Source organism: Haematobia irritans, chromosome 5, assembly GCF_050003625.1.
Source record: "Haematobia irritans isolate KBUSLIRL chromosome 5, ASM5000362v1, whole genome shotgun sequence".
Lineage (NCBI taxonomy): Eukaryota > Metazoa > Arthropoda > Insecta > Diptera > Muscidae > Haematobia > Haematobia irritans.
This window is the reverse complement of record NC_134401.1, coordinates 109,777,762-109,796,185: the sequence shown is the minus strand read 5'-3', so window position 1 is coordinate 109,796,185 and position 18,424 is coordinate 109,777,762. Positions and strand designations below refer to the sequence as shown.

At 33.3% G+C, this 18,424-nt stretch overlaps 1 protein-coding gene and 1 long non-coding RNA gene across 2 annotated transcripts in view; both read right to left on the bottom strand.

Moving 5' to 3' along the window:
* LOC142238682 (uncharacterized) overlaps nucleotides 1–15,192 on the bottom strand; it is a 40,740-nt gene extending 25,548 nt beyond the window's left edge. Inside the window, exon 1 of the mRNA XM_075310392.1 lies at nucleotides 15,045–15,192. Coding sequence (XP_075166507.1) covers nucleotides 15,045–15,153 — 109 coding nt within the window. The 5' untranslated portion in view covers nucleotides 15,154–15,192. The remainder of the gene's footprint in view (nucleotides 1–15,044) is intronic.
* A 1,554-nt stretch (nucleotides 15,193–16,746) lies between these two features.
* Nucleotides 16,747–17,297, bottom strand: LOC142237416 (uncharacterized). Its single transcript, XR_012722481.1, has 2 exons — nucleotides 17,008–17,297; nucleotides 16,747–16,946 (listed from the first exon to the last, which is right to left on the bottom strand). It is a non-coding gene; the product is annotated as an uncharacterized LOC142237416 (long non-coding RNA).
* Nucleotides 17,298–18,424: the final 1,127 nt, after the last annotated feature.

The window sequence follows — 18,424 nt, the reverse complement described above, 5'->3', positions numbered from 1 at the left end:
CTGGAAGAAAAATATTTTTGACAAATACCATAACATTTTAGGTCGGGACCATTGTCTTTTGATTCGAACAAAATTATTTTTATCAATATAATAACATTTTAGAGGAGGACAATTTTATGTTCACTGAGCCAACATGGTTGCAGTTAAAAATGTTACATGCTTCGAATATGATCGTGACAATCATGTTTCTTCTCTGCGTGTTCTGCTTGAAGCATATACAGTTATGTGAAAAATAATAGGGAAGTGTCTACCCACATTTAGATAACATTACACAGAAAAAAAAATGTCCGTAGTTAAACTAATGTAAATTTAACTTATTTTTATTGTAAAAAAATATTTGTTAATAGTTGAATTTTATTACTTTTTGCGAAATTTTCCACAGCCCAATGAAATTTTTGTTTTTTTTTAAGTATGTATGTCTCAAATATTTTATGAACTAAACTTGAGTATAAAGTTCGATGACCGTACACATATGTTCAATATGAACTAAAGCAAATGAAAATTTTCGATTCCCAAAAATAGTAAGAATGAACTACTGTACGGTTAAAATGGTGATGATTTGGCGCCAATGATTTTCATCTTAACTTTTAGTTTATTTTTTCTTCTATGAGAGGATGTAATTTCGTGAACTGCAGTTAAAAAGTACAACAGGGCATTCAATTTTCCAGGTTTTAACAACGCTTTGTGGAAATCTCAAAATGTGGAGTAAAATTTAGTTCAATTTTCGTGCGAGGTAGTTTATTCTTCCTATAAAACAGTTTACTTTTTTTCGGTGTAAAAACCGAACAAAAATCCAAAATTCTTTCTTGTTTAAACGATTTATTTTTTCTTAAACGGTAGAAACACAATTTTTGTTCCTATTGTACGAGTAATTCGATATTTTTGTGATTTGTTATAAATTGACATGATTTACGTGTGAAAAAAAATAAGGACACCTCAAGAAAGTTTAATTTGCCTTTTACCAAATTAAATAAAACTACATAGATATTTATACTGAATTTTGTTCCATAAAGCCGTAGTGCTACATTAGTACTTATTTGCGGATCCTTTGTTATTCAGAACAGTAGAACATCTTCTAGGCATTGAATCGCCCAAATTTTGGCAAAAATATAGCGGTATTTCGTTCCATGCTCATCGCAAATTGATGTACACTTTCCCCTGGTTGGCCGTTTAACTTCGTTGCACAAATTATCTAATGAGTTCAATTCCGGGGACTGTACCGCTCATTCTAACACATTGATTTTATTGTCTTGGAACCATTAGCGTAGCTAGACAATTTTCCTAGGGGATGCTATAGCCCCCCCAGGCTAAAAATTTATAGACTGAACTTATAGGTTCAATTATTGTTTTATTTCATAAAAAAGAATACAAAAATAGACATCAAAATAATATATAATAAAGCAACTAAAAGTAGTTCCACACTTTTCCCAGCAAAAAAATTGGGATTTGTTTTAAAGGCACAACTTTAAAAGCACTTCCAAAAATGTCCTCACAAAGAAGTTAATTATATTAACTACACAGGAAGTTTTTTACTTCAGTTTTTTCATATTTTAATGCGTAATTTTTGTTTTCTTTTTTCAAATAGTTTAAAAAAGAGTAAGAATAAATAAAATGGTAAAAATTATTCAAATTTTGCCACAAAAATGCTAAATCCATTATAGAAAAATCGATAATTTTTGAAAATATTCAAACAAGCGTTAGAATGCATAAAAAATCATAAAAAAATATAAAAATTATTATAAATTAATGTTTCTTGATGCTCGAGGTCTTTATAAATATATATATAATTCTAACAAAAGTTCGACCAAAATTCAAATTAAAAACGAAAAATTAAAAATTATTTATTTGGGAAAATATCACACAACGATATGGATCACACCGTAAGAAGTGATGCAAATTTATTGCAACGGCTGTTGAAACGGTGGACATTCATTCTATGACGAGTTCCTATTACATTCATCGCTTCTCCGCCAATTTTGCACCACTTCCGGACCCAAAAAGAACATTTTCACTTCTTTTTTGGCGACGCTTTTTTGCAGCATTATTAACATATTAATTTATGAAAGAATAGTTTTAATACCAATTACTATTTTTTAATTAAGATGACTAAACCAGACTAAACAATATAATAAAGGAGCTTTACAGCCTGTTTATGTACGTCGAATGAGCTCTGTGGATCGACTAAAATGGAAACAAACAGCTGAATTTATAACCAAAAAACAGCTGTTTCTATGCATTTCAGTCATCGATTGAACTCGTTCGACATACAGAAACAGGCTGTTAGTTATTCAACTAAACCATAAGTTCAATCACAGCTCTATTTCATAAATATCAGACTTCAAACATTGCCATCGGCAACTGCTACCACAACCCAAGTAATTCGATTGTTCATGAAAGTCTTTAGCGGAACTTTGTGCGGTTGTATATACTTGTTTAATTTTTATAAAAATGTAAAATCGTAAATAGGGGGGCTAAATTTTTTCTGGGGGTCAAAGCCCCCTCCCCAGAGGCCTTCCTACGCTTATGCTTGGAACCACTTCTTTGTATACCTTGTTGTATGTTTTGGGTTATTATCCTGTTGGAAGATCAATTTTAGTGGCATATTTTCTTCGGCACGGGTCAGAATTGTATTTTGCAAAATACCTGTGTAATCAGCTAATTTCATTATATTCTGTATACGATATAATCGACTCACACCATAATACGAGAATGACTCCTATACCATGATACTGCCATCGCCGTTTTGGACCATCTTCAAAGTATATTTGGAATTGAATTATTGATGGATAGGTCCTTCTTACATGGTGGACAACCCTACGACAAGAAAACAAGTTCAGTTTTGTTTCATCGGGCCACAGAATATTACGCCATTTTTGCTTAGGCCAATCGATTTGATTTTTAGCAAACTTTAATCCTTGTTTAATATTCGTTTTGGATAACAATGACACACATTGGAAATAGATTTAGAGACCGTAGTGCATCTAAATCTATTTCCAATGTGCACCTAAAAAAAAGTGAACCCACCGTGGAAGAAAATGTAGGTTTATTTTAGAAAATTTTAACTAAAATAGTTTTCTAATTGCAACATGTTACAAATAAGTTGATACTTTTTGTCAAATTGAAGAAATTTTTTTTTAAATAACTAATTTTTTTCTGTTGTTTAAGAAAATTTCATATGTTGAAAGAAAAAATTGGATTTAAAAATTGTTAAAATGTCTTTAGCGCTGTACGAAGTTCGAGACAGGTACAATTTTAGTGAAATGTATTCATTTGAGAGATTTATGAACTCAATTTAAGCAAACTTCTGCCATTTTAGGAAAATATGAACTATTTTATTTTTTAGTAAAATTCTGCACTATATTTGTATACAACTTTTTTTCTTATTTTTAGTTCACGCCATTAAAGTTAGCAAAAAAATTATTCAAATAAGGAACATTTACTCATATTGTGCAAAATTTAACTAAAATCAACTAATCTTCATGAACTAAAATAATGTTCAGTTGGCATTAGAGCCCCTTTTTTCTGGGTGTGTGTTTTTCGAATAGTTGATGCATCAACGTCAATATTCCAATCATTTCTTAGTAGTTAGATGCGATAAATGGATGTTTTTTTCGCATAAATTGATACTTCTTTTTATAGTATATGTAATTTTAGGGTTTCTGCCACGGGTTTCAACCTTGGGAATCTATATATTGGCATTTTCGTCATTGGTTTTAGATATACGGAGCATTTTTGTAATGTTTCAGTACGAATGTCCGCCTTTAATAAGTGTATTAATACAATTTTGGATAGCGCGGTCGTAGCTCTCATTCCTAGTCATATTTCACAAAAAGTTTACAGAAGTGCTATTTATTATTAATGTGAAGCTATGAATATGTTTTATGCATTTACTTACAAAATGAAAATGGTTTTTGATTTTTAGTATCTTTTTTTTATAAAAAAGCAAAACCTTACCTTATTATTTTTCACAGCAGGAATCACTCATTTTGCAAAACTAAAAGTGGTTTGCTATGAAAACGAAACGAAGAGAAACGCAAATTCTAATAGTATTTCTTAATGTCGTCTATAAGCATTGCACACCAATATTCTTTTTGCAAAAATTCTTTAATTTTATATGAATTTGTAAACACAGTGAAAGCAAATGTCCTTATTATTTTTTACACAACTGTATATTTCTTTTCAAAACTTGTCCAATCAAAAAATTGTTACCGTCTCATCACTGATTTAGACAATATTCCATAATTGTAGAAATGATGAAGATGTTTCACATTCATATTTATCTACCACAGAAATAAATTTCCGTCCATAACTACCTGGTAACCGAACTCCCATTTTCATTTTTCGAACATTTGGAAGACTATCACCGGTCTCTTGAAGTTGGTTTTCCAAATCTTGATTTGATTACAGTTCTCAAGCTGGTATGCGAATAAATTTTATATTTTTTTTCAATTTTTAAATTATTACTGATTTTCTACCGCAGAGCCTATTTCTTATTTTTTTTTTTTAAATAAAAACTTGTCTAAAATGTATTGGGGATTATACAATTATTTTTCGAGCTTTATGGACAGATATAGATTAAGGAACATGGTTAATAGAGCCATTGAAAAGAAAACGCCAGATACAAATCTATACACGCCTGGACTGTACATGTTTCGGTTAGGGATCTATAAATCGAAAATCGATTAATCGATTATTCGAATTTTGGTATGAAAATCTAAAAAAGTCGAAATCGATTATTAAGCTAAAAATAATCGCAAAATCGATTTTAGATTTTCAACTAATTTTTAGTTTTGATCACCAAAAATTTAGTTTAAATTTTGAACTAGAAAAAAAAAACTCTGATTTTATTAAATAAAATATCAAATTGGTGGAAATGAATCCTTTGTGTTTTCAATTTCCTTGAATTTATAGTGTAATTATTTGGGGGAATAAAAATTAATGATTGGCACATGTTAAAAATTTTATGTTGAACATTTTAATTTTTAAACAAATTTAAAAATTAACATGTTTGACTGGAACTAATTTTTTGATTTTATTAACAACTATTGTTAATAATACTCACAAAAAGACAATTAGATTTCATAAAATCGTATATTTTTTAGAATCATTATTTCTATGAAAATCGATTATGAAAAATCGAATATTCGAATTTTCATTGGTAAAAATAATCGAAAATCGATTTTTGATTAAAAGTCAATAATCGAAATGTCGAAAAATCGATTATTGGTTTGTACTATAGATCCCTAGTTTCGGTTCGGGCGAATGAACCTTTCCACAGCCTTTAGTATAGATCTGGCTGGGGGAGATAACTCAATTTTGGGCCCTTTATACTAACTCCTTATGGAGAAAACATTTGGGGGAATTGTTTGGGGATTATTGTGAGGAATTGGGGACGAAAGCGTCCTAATTTGGGGAGAAGAGTTTAAACATTTGTTCTCCTTTGATTCTCTCAATGTATTATGTTGAAGTCTTTATATTCTTCCCTTATTCTCTCTCGCTCTCTCTCTCTGACGTTTCTAAACATAATTATGTTTATACGAGCTTTCTAAATTAATAAGTAAATATTATATCCCAAATATTATATGTTCTAAGATATTACCATATATGTCCCAAACATCTTATACTAGTATAGGAACATTATATGCTTGCATTTAAGAATATTGTGCTAAAACTTTGAATTCCAAAAATATAGTTTTTACGCCTAAAAATTGTTATTTTCATCCGTGCATAGAGGGAATACGATCACCTCGCGTCGTAGTGTTATGTTCGGACGGAGAACAAACTCCGATTCACGCGGAGCGAACTTGTTTGGGAGTGGAGCGGAAAAAATCGGCCGCTCCTGATCCCAACAACAATCATATAATAATGTTCACTTGAACCGAAAGTTCAAATGACAGAGAACCAAATAACGCCACCAAATCCTCGGTCACACAACATGGACGGCAGAAATACACAGGTTGCTGAATGGCAGTATCGATGGTGCGATAATTCCGACTACATACTACGCCAAGTTTCTCGGGGTTACATTCGAGAGCCTTTTAAAGTGATAAGCTCCGCCGTAGAAACAAGGTCCTCCAGTCGCTTGCCGGCAGCACTTGAGGTGCTGATAAATAAATAAATAAGGCAATTTACCCGTCAGTGGTAAAATATGCGGTGTGGCCACCTCAGGCAAGTAAAACGTAGTTGAATGACATAAAGACCTGATCGAACTGCGATAGAATGTCTCCGCATTACACTCTTGGATCATATTTATGTGGAGACCAAGATCACCCCATCGTGGTGCAACGGTTAGCATGCCCGCCTTGCAAGGTCGTGGGTTATATTCCTGCTTCGACCGAACACCAAAAAGGTTTTCAGCGGTGGATTATCCCATCTCAATAATGTTGGTGACATTTCTGAGGGTTTCACTGCAATGTGGAACGCCGTTCGGACTCGGCTATACAAAGGAGGTCCCTTATCATTGAGCTTAACATGGAATCGGTCAGCACTAAGTGATAAGAGAGAAGTTCACCAATGTGGTATCACAATGGACTGAATAGTCTAAGTGAGCCTGATACATCGGGCTGTCAACTAACCTAACCTAAGATCACCCCTGTGCGTAGACGCAATTATACGTTGTCAAAGAATATCGTGGGTTGGTATCGCAGTAACCATTCGGATGTAAGGCGTGATCTTTACCAAAGAGGAAAACGAAAATGGATGAAATCACAACAAACTGTTACAAAAACACCGGGGAAACAAATTGATTACGTTTTGATAGAAGAATAACAACGTAGGTTGTGAGGGGGAACATCGCTTAATAAATTTCGGTTACGCATACCCACAACGGAAAATGGTTACTCACGCACCATATACATGGCAGGAACTCAAGTGCACTCATGAAGTGAAAAGTCCCAATCACGCATGGACAACTTTTTAAGATCCACACAGAGTATAGTAATTTTACAACCGACTCAAATTAGGCGATTAATGCGTATGGGGCAACCGTTCGTAGCCGAACTCGATTAATTTCGCATAAAATGCTGGTACCAACTTTTTCAAAATTAAAAAATAATAAAAAATAAATCCTTAAGGAAGGCTCTTTTTTTTGAGTGTACCAAATTCCTATGCTTCCCAAAGAGAATTCTTCAGAATGTTAAAACTACCTACAAACTGAAAGCAATTGTTATCAATATTGATCGCAAAAATTCCACGAGGATATCATATAGCAAAGTCATTTCTCCAAAAATTTATGGGTAGTTGAACGGTAAGCACCGAGATGACAGTCTATTTCTGTTGATTTTGTACAATAATGAAAATACATTTGGGGTAACTAAGTGATAGGTACTCCAGATTGATTCGATTATGAGAGATAAGACTATTGATTACGTCAATATTGGTTGTAAATTTAGCTTTCTCAAAATTTTTATCAATGTTATGTCTAGCCAAATTCATTATGGATTATTTTTAACAAATTTCCAAAAATATGGAGAATAGTAGTATTGTTAAAATCAGATAGACACGTGTATACTAATCTACTGCTTGACAAGGTTCTCAAAGAATTCATTACAATTTTAGTTTAAATCAGTTTTATGGAACCTCATTCAAAGAAAAGAACAAAACGTTTGAAATACGTGTATAGCAACTATTGTTCTTTTGTCACAGTGTTTTGAATTTCTTCGAAAAGTACAAACCTTTATCACAAGAAAAAAAATTTTGTTACAAATTATTTATATTTGCAATAACAAAAATACTTTTTATTCTAAAATCACAACTCATTACGTTTATATCAAAATTTAATATAGTAGTATGTAATGCTACGTTATCGTCATAAGAAAAAAAATAAGTGTTACAATATTCCGTGTTTATACCCTCCACCATAGGTCTATTAACTTTGTCATTCCGTTTGTAGCACATCGAAATATTGCTCTAAGACCCCATAAAGTATATATATATATTCTGGGTCGTAGTGAACTTCTGAGTCGATCTAAGCATGTCCGTCCGTCCGTCTGTTGAAATCACGCTAACTTCCGAACGAAACAAGCTATCGACTAGAAACTTGGCACACGTAGTTGTTATTGATGTAGGCCGGATGGTATTGCAAATGGGCCATATCGGTCCACTTTTACGTATAGCCCCCATATAAACGGACCCCCAGATTTGGCTTGTCTAAGAGAAGCATATTTCATCCGATCCGGCTGAAATTTGGTACATGGTGTTGGTATATGGTCTCTAACAACCATGCACAAATTGGGCCAATCGGTCCACTTTTACGTATAGCCCCCATATAAACGGACTCCCAGATTTGGCTTGCGGAGCCTCTAAGAGAAGCATATTTCATCCGATCCGGCTGAAATTTGGTTCACATAGCCCCCATATAAACCGATCCCCAGATTTGGCTTGCCGAGCCTCAAAGAGAAGCACATTTCATCCGATCCGGTTGAAATTTGGAACATGGGGTTAGTATATGGTCTCTAACAACCATGCCAGAATTGGTCCATATCGGTCCATAATTATATATAGCCCCCATATAAACCGATCCCCAGATTTGGCTTGCCGAGCCTCAAAGAGAAGCAAATTTCATCCGATCCGGTTGAAATTTGGAACATGGGGTTAGTATATGCTCTCTAACAACCATGCCAGAATTGGTCCATATCGGTCCATAATTATATATAGCCCCCATATAAACCGTTCTCCAGATTTGACCTCCGGAGCCTCTTGGAGGAGCAAAATTCATCCGATCCGGTTCAAATTTGGAACTTGGTGTTAGTATATGGTATCTAACAACCATGCAAAAATTGGTCCACATCGGTTCATAATTATATATAGCCCCCATATAAACCGTTCTCCAGATTTGACCTCCGGAGCTTCTTGGAGCAGCAAAATTCATCCGATCCGGTTCAAATTTGGAACGTGGTGTTAGTATATGACCGCTAACAACCATACCAAAATTGGTCCATATCGGTCTATAGTTAGGTAGGTTAAAGTAGCAGCCCGATTAAGTTTCAGACTCACTTAGACTATTCAATGGATTGTTATATATAGCCGATCCCCAACCACACAAAAATTGGTCCATATCGGTTCATAATCATGGTTGCCACTCGAGCTAAAAATAATCTACCAAAATTTTATTTCTATAGAAAATTTTGTCAAATGTTTATTTCTATAGAAAATTTTGTCAAAATTTTATTTCTATAGAAAATTTTATTAAAATTTTATCTCCATAGAAAATTTTGTTAAAATTTCATTTCTATAGAAAATTTTGTCAACATTTTATTTCTACAGTAAATTTTGTCAAAATGTTATTTCTATAGAAAATTTTGTTAAAATTTTATTTCTATATCAAATTTTGTTAAAATTTTATTTCTATAGAAATTTTTGTTAAAATTTTATTTCTATAGAAAATTTTGACCAAATTTTATTTCTATAGAAAATTTTGTCAAACTGAATTATATATGTATTTAATCGGTCTTTTTTAATTTAAAATATACCACGTATGGACTTACGAATACTTACAATTTAGAAGAAGGTGTTAGGAGGTTTTAACCCTTGCCATCGGCAAGCGTTACCGCAACCCAAGTAATTCGATTGTGGATGGCAGTGTTTAGAAGAAGTTTCTACGCAATCCATGGTGGAGGGTACATAAGCTTCGGCCTAGCCGAACTTACGGCCATATATACTTGTTTTAATTTATGTATTTATATTTTGTACAATCTGCTTAATATATAAGAAAAAATTTAATTAATTTAATTAATATTTAACATTTTATGAAGCTAAATAGATGCATAGTACTGAAATGGATAAGACAACTCATAACATCTTGTATTCTAAGGCTTAATATTTTTTAATTTTTCCGAATCCTTTATTTTAAGAAACAGCTATGCATCGTTGGGACATGGACTTTATTAAATGTTCAATTGCATCCTGTAATATATTATTCCATGCATTCTGCAGCCGCATGAAAAATTAGTCACTATTTCTTACATTATTCTGGTAAATATTGTTAACCACAATTGGCTAAAGGATTTCGATCGGATTTAGATGTGGTGATTGGAGAGACCACTACATAACATTAATATTGCAATGCGGAATCCACGTTTTTACAAGATTTGAAGTGTGTTTTTCGTTGATTTGGGGTCATTATCCTGTTGAAATGGCCATATATTTCCCATTCCGTATATGGTTATATAGCATCTTCGAGAATGTTTTTGTACACCCATTAATTCGATCCAGTGGACCTAGCCCATTAGCCAAAAATCATCCCCAGACCATGACGTGAGCCCCTCCATGCTTGACAGCCTTAGCACAAAGCTGAAGCCTATTAACTCTGTGCCACTTTTCCTCCTTTTTTCGGGTACAATTAAGAATTCTTTTAGTATTAGGCACCACAGTATTATGTTATCATAAGTTTGCATAACCCAAATCAACTGTTTTTTGTTGATTTGGGGTCGTTATCCTGTTGAAACGGCCAACGCGACGACATTTCCCATTCCGTATAGGCTTACATAGCATCTTCGAGAATGTTTTTGTACAGCCATCTATCCATTATACCATTAATTCGATCCAGTGGACCTAGCCCATTAGCCAAAAATCATCTCCAGACCATGACGTCAAAGCTTGTAAAAACGTGGATTCCGCATTATAATATTAATGTTATGTAGTGGTCTCTCCAATCACCGCATCTTAATCCAATCGAAATCCTTTGTGGATAAAAATATTTATCAGAATCATGTAAGAAATAGTGACTATTTTTTCACGTGGCTGCAGAGTGCATGGAATAATATATTACAGGATGCAATTGAACATTTAATAAAGTCCATGTCCCAACGATGCATAGCTGTTACTGAAAATAATGGATTCTGGAAAAAAATTAAAAAATATTAAGCCTTAGAATACAAGATGTTATGAGTGGCAATTGTTTTGTCTTATCCATTTTAGTACTATGCATCTATTTAGCTTCATAAAATGTTACATATTAATTAAATTAATTAATTTTTTTTCTGATATATTAGACGGATTGTACAAAATATAAATAAATTAAAAAAAAAAACGGAATATTGTGGCACTCCTTTTTTTCTTATGGCAAAATATTGAAATGTTTATGGTAGTTGCATATGTTTTGTCCGATAAAGTATGTGTAGAATTACATTATTTCCTTTTCAAAGTCCAAAAATTGTAAAGGGAGATTTTTTAGCTATATATTTTTGTGGAAACTCTGGTTTAAACTGCTGACGCTCGTTTCGTGTTTTGTTTCACTACCAAGTGTCTTCAGTTTATTCTATATTGAAAAAATATTTACTTGGTATTAATGATTACGCGACCTAAATTTTAGGATGCGCAATTTACAAAATATTAAGGACAAATTTCTTTCAAATAATGAAATTTTAATTAAAATAATCTCTGCTTCAATTATTAATTTAGGGCACCAATTTTGGAAATTTGCGTCCTTCCGTTAAAGTCCTATGTCTTTAAACTAAGGCAAGTTTTTCTTAAAGTAAAAAACCCCTTTTTAGATTTAATGAAATCGTCTTTAAATTAACTGAAATATTAAATCTTTAGATTTAAGATAAAACCGCTTCAAATATAGGCTAAGGCTTATTTTGAGAATTTAGCATCTAGGTTAGGTGACAGCCCGATATTTCAGGCTCACTTAGACTATTCCGTCCATTGTGATACCACATTGGTGAACTTCTCTCTGCCCGATTCCATGTTAATGACAATGACAAGGGACCTCCTTTTTATAGCAGAGTCCGAACGGCGTTCCACATTGCAGTGAAACCACTTAGAGAAGCTTTGAAACCCTCAGAAATGTCACCAGCATTACTGAGGTGGGATAATCCACCGCTGAAAAACTTTTTTGGTGTTCGGTCGAAGCAGGAATCGAACCCACGATCTTGTGTATGCAAGGCGGGCATGCTAACCATTGCACCACGGTGGCTCCCATTTGGCATCTATGATTTCTTTGGAATTAAGAAAACATTTTTTACTTTAAGTATCCGTAATAATTTGGATTTTTAAACTGGCATTTGTATGAAAATTCGATAAATGAAAATCCTAATTTTAATATCCTTATTTTAATTTTATTGATCTTAGATTTAAAGCCACATAGGTCGCTAAAAAAATTCTTTATTTTAAAGAAGCCACATCTTTGGCTCGGAATCAATACCAAAATCCTTAAGGGAAGGTCAATATCTTTGGATCCAAGTAAACTCTTTTTGAGTTTATAATTTAACAATGAATCGTCTAACAGACATATTCTCCATCCAAAAATAACATTTTGAACACATTTGAGGTAAGGTTTCCAATTGGTCGTCAGACCACTGACAAATAGTGGAGGTGAGAGGTGTTGATGTTGGAACTCTCTCTGCGGATATGTAGTGGACTGTATGATATTTACTTTCAGCTTATTTATTCTTTCAAGAATGCGAACAAAATCAATAAAAGAAATATGAGTGTCGGTGTAGTGTAGAGGTGTGCACATGAGTAATATTTTACTCACGCACACTCACGACGGAAAAATCCTACTCACACAGATATTGTTTTGTAGGACTCACGCACACTCACGAAAACAAAATTTTTACTCACGCACGAAAATGTCGTGACTCACGAATAATTTTATGATTAATTTACCTGAGGGACGTGTCTAAAAACATGAGCGCGATTAAAGTCGAGAGCGTTATTAAACTCTTTACATCCTATGTGTCACTAAAAATGTAAATAAAATTAACTCTTAAGGTTGAGTTACATATCATGCGTTAATCCGTACGTTGATGGAAGGGTTGATATTTTTCAGTTTGAAGTACTCTAACAAAACTGTTGCTTTCAAAGAGAAAATTTAACTCTTCAATAAACGGACGCATTAACGCATAGTATGTAACTCAACCTTTAAGCGTTAAACAACGCATTATATGTTAAGAATTAAAAAAAAAGTATATACGGTCGTAATTTCGGCAAGGCCGAATCTTATGTACCCTCTACCATGGATTGCGCAGAAACTTCTACTACAAACTATCACCCATAATCGAATTACTTGGGTTGCGGTAACACTTGCCGATGGCAATTTATCTGAAAACTTCTTAACACCGTCTTCTAAAATGTTAGTTAGTCCATACACTAATAGAAAAAGTTTCGTTACATTAACGAAATGTGTCGTTAAAAGTCAGCCAATGAAACGAATTCGTTAATACAACGACTTTTTTCGTTAATATAACGAATTTTCTGCAAATCAACGTAACATTTTGTACTATTAACGAATATTTTCATTGTATTGATGAAAATGTTTCGTTATATCAATGAGAATTTTTCGTTGGCTGACTTTTAATGAAATTTTCTTTGTGTGTACGGGGTATATATTAAACAACAAAAAAGGCCGATTAAATACATTATATACGTATTTAATCGGTTTGACAAAATTTTCTATAGAAACAATATCTTGACAAAATTTTCTATAGAAACAATATCTTGACAAAATTTTCTATAGAAATAAAATTTTGACAAAATTTTCTATAGAAATCAAATTTTTGGCGATATGGACCAATTTTTGTGTAATTGGGGATCGGCTATATATAACTTTAGACCGATATGGACCAATTTTGGCATGGTTGTTAGCGGCCATATATTAGCGTAATATACCAAATTTCAACCGAATCGGATGAATTTTGCTCCTCCAAGGCGTCCCGGAGGTCAAATTTGGGGATTAATTTATATGGAGGCTATATATAATTATGAACCGATATGGACCAATTTTTGCGTGGTTGTTAGAGACCATATACTAATACCACGTACCAAATTTCAACCGGATCGGATAAATTTTGCTTCTTCAAGAGGTTCCGGAGATCAAATCTGGGGATCGCTTTATATGGGGGTTATATATAATTATGGACCGAAATGGACCAATTTTTGCATGATTGTTAGGTATCATATATTAACACCACGAACCAAATTTCAACCGGATCGTGTGCATTTTGCTTCTCCAAGATGCTCCGGAGGTCAAATCTGGGAATTGGTATATGGTATCTAACAACAATTTATGCATGGTTGTTAGATACCATATACTTACAGCTCGTACCAAATTTCAACCGGATCGGATGAATTTTGCTCTTCCAAGAGGCTCCGGAGGTCAAATCTTGGGATCGGTTTATATGGGGGCTATATATAATTATGGACCGATATATATAATTATGGACCAATTTCTGCATGGTTATTACAGACTATATACTAACACGACGTATCAAATTTCAACCGGATCGGATGAAATTTGCTTCTCTAAGAGGCTCCACAAGTCAAATCTGGGGGCGGTTTATATGGGGGCTACATATAATTATGGACCGATATGGACCAATTTTTGCATGGTTGTTAGAGACCATATGCTCACACCACGTATAAAATTTCAATCGGATCGGATGAAATTTGCTTCTCTAAGCCAAATCTGGGGGTCAGTTTATATGGGGGCGGACGGCAAAAATGTTACATATTTCCTGTGAAAAAGTAACATGGTGCTGATGGTGATCATATTCCTTCTCTGGAATATGATAAATCTGAACTGATTTCGATCAAATTTTGCACACTTAAACGAGGTGAATAAGATAACATTGTACCAAATTTGACGATGATCGGTTAGTAAGAAAGCTCAAATCGATCCTTTTTGTCGAAATTAGGCGATACATATATATATATATATATATATATGGGAGCTATATCTAAATGTATCCGATTTTTTCAATAGCGTTCGCCCTTGTGCCAAGAAAACACCGTGTGCCAAAATCGGTTAATAAATGCGTCCGGAATCCTGCGAACAACATGGACAGACGGACATCAAGGGCTAGATCGACTCAGGAAGTTATTCTAAGTCGATCTATATATATTTTATGGGGTCTCAAATCAATATTTCTGGTAGGCATATTTTTTGGCAGATCAAAGTTATTTTACTCCGACCACTATGTGGTTAAGGTATAAATGTAAAATAAAGCTTATACTCTATCTTTTAATCAAATTGTCTTTATTTTAAAGAATCAGTTGCAAAATCTACTAAGGATATGGTTATAAAAAAAACGGAAATTACATACTTCTCAAGGAACGTTTTTCTCTATATTTCTTCAAAATACAAATAATGGTAAATGCCATACTAGCCGCTGTCAATATTAGACACAATGTTATAAATAAAGCCGAAACCATTTTCGAATACGTGTAGCTCACATTGCGGATACCACAACTGAAAATAATATAGACGTACTAATAAGAAATTCATTGACGATATGACGAATCTATAAAATACATCGTAGGTATTATTGCTTAACTCTAATCTACTCTCTCTCTCTCTCTCTCTCTCATGCGATAAGTTGTCTAATCAGAATAGACTTTTTGATTATTTTTAAATGATGAGAGTTGAAAATCGATTGTTGGATTATATTTGTGTATGATATCGACTTCAATTAATATTTTTAATACAGAGTTGTTTCTTTTACTCGATGAAGGATTTAATCGAATAATAAGACGATTAATCGAATAATTGATTAAACGGTTATGCCTATTTGCTGTTGCATTTTTATACTCATTACCATTGGGTGGGGAATCACCACTGGCGATATACGAGGGCAGTTCGGAAACTTCTTAGCCTAGCACAAAAAAGCGCGGTATATACAGAAAAAAGTTAAGTGTTTTGGAAACTTCCATCTCTGTTATGAACACATGTTAAATATTGTTTCGATCTGGCAACTCCTTCAGGAAACAGGTGTTCAAAAAAGATGCATCCGCATTTTTTTTACAATGGAAAAATTAGAAATGCGTGCTGCCATTAAATATTTACATAAAAAAGGTTTATCGGGACAAGAAATTCGTAATGATATGGTGAATGTGTTAGGTGAAAGTGCTCCTTCATATGCAACAGTAAAAAATTGGGTTGCTGAATTTAAACGTGGTCGTACTAGCATTGAAGATGAACCACGTAGTAGACGTCCAAAAACAGCAACAACAACAGAAATTGTAGCCAAAGTGCATGATATGGTATTAAATGATCGACGAATAAAAGTGCGTGAAATTGCTAATATCGTGGGCATCTCAAATGATCGAGTCCATTTAATTTTGCATGAAGATGGAAAAGCTTTCTGCAAGATGGGAGCCGCATATGTTAACAGTCGATGAAAAACGCATAAGAATGAACATTTCTCAAGCTTGTTTGGATCGTTTTAAGCGAAATAAAATGGATTTTAAGCGTCGTTTCATAACTGTTGATGAGACATGGATCCACCACTATACGCCAGAGACAAAAGAACAGTCCAAACAATGGACTGAAGCTGGAGGAAGTGCCCCAAAGAAGGCAAAAACAATTCAATCGGCTGGTAAGGTTATGGCAACGGTTTTTTGGACTTCAAAGGTATTTTATTGATTGACTATCTGCAAAAGGGTAAAACAATAAATTCAGAGCACTATTGCAACCTTTTGGATCAATTAAATGTACAAATTCGAGAAAAACGTCCTGGCTTACAACACAAAAAAAAATAATTTTTCAACAAAATATATTGAAAAATAAAAATATTTTTGAAAAACTAACTATTCTCTTTCATTGATAGGCTAAGAAGTTTCCGAACCGCCCTCATAATAAGTTTCCCATTCCGTTTGTAACACACCGACATTTCGATTTCTGATCATATAAAGTATATACAGCTAATAAGTAATGCAATAACGTAAAGCGGAAATAACATGAAGTTTCAGGATCTGCACGCAAAAAAATAATTCTTTCCTCCCAAACGAAATTTTAGACAAACAAAGTTCGTTTCTCATTTGCTTTTCGCTGTAAGGAAGTGTATTTGGAAGAAAAGTATATACTTTTTGTGATAAACGTTTATTCTTTTCCCGGATGTAAAAACAATTTCATAAAGTCAAACTCAAAAAAAAAGAAAAACATTGTTTTCTTGCTAATTGCATTTTCCCTCACATCCACGAGGTTTTTTAGTTCTTAACACCTTTTCCTGTAATACCAACAATGTAGAAGAAATTATACGATTTTATAAATTTTTAAAATTTTTTTACCTTTCGCCTGGACGGAGAATCGAACCACGGACCATGCACTTTGTAAGCCAACACACTAACCACTGAGCTATGTACCTGTTATGGTCATCAATAGATAAATATCCATATAAGTTATATTTATATAGCATAACTTGCGGCGCCCACGAATCGAATAAATAAAGTTTATTTAACAGAAACAAACATTTAGTTTGGCACCATGGAGCAGTGGTTGCTACGTCCGACTTGTATGCAGGGTTCGATCCCTGCTTCGACCAAAGTTTTTTTTTTATATGTTCCAGATATGTTCGGAAGATTCCTAAAAAATGATCAACATTACATTGTAGTATATTAAATATTGAACTGTAAAATGTGACTTATTAAAGACCTAAAGTCAGAAAAGAACAGTATTTGATATAAACGAAATGGACTGTGTTGGACTGTGTTGTTGTTTCAAAAATAACTTTTTTTATTGAAAAAATAAAAATTTTGTAACAAACGAATTTTTTTGGTGATAAAAGTTTAAAATTTTCGAAGCAATTCAAAAAACTCTAACAAAAGAAAAACGTTTTCGGTACACGTTTTCCAAACGTTTTTTTTTTCTTTGCGTGTGTTTAGATCTGTTCGAATTGGCTACCTTTAGCACGACTTATGGCTTTCAAAAAGCCGGCAAATCCATCTCGCTCTGCACTAAAGTGGTTCTGAAGTATTTTGGCCCAATTCCGACGAAACGCCGTCTTGAGATGATCGACACTTTAGTATTTTTTAGCGCCAAAATGCCTCAGCGCAAAAGCAGGATCATGGCTTGAATACAAGTTTTGACCAAACACCAAAGAGTTTTTTTTTTTACCGATCTATTATCCCCTCTCAGTAATGCTGGTGACTTTTCTGAGTATTTCAAAACTTCTCTACATACACACAGAAAAGGAATATGATAACTGCAAACATGTTTCAAGAGCAAAATGTTATTTTTGGATGGACGTTACCTTTTGTAACAAAAATTTTGTTTTCTCGCCAAACAAACACTCAACAAAAAAACTTTACTTGGATCCAAAGATTTTGACCTACCCATAAGGATTTTGTTATTGATTCTGAGCTACACAGAAAAAAATATTGATCTAATATGGAAGATTAAGCAACTTAAATTTTAGGAATAGAAATTTACCTAAAGCTAAGGACAAAATTCTTTAAAATAATGAATGTTTATAATCCTTGCTTCAAAAAATTTTTTTCATTAAATTTAGGACACAAATAATGAAGTTTTCCGTCTCTCTGCTGAAGTTGTAGATCTTTGAAGTAAGGCTAATTTTCCTTAAAATAAAGAAAAACATTTGTAATTTAAAGAAATCGTCTTTAACTCAACTGACATATTGCATTTTTAAATTTAAGATAAAATCGCTTCAAATATAGGCTAAGACTTATTTTAAGGATTTGCATCTTT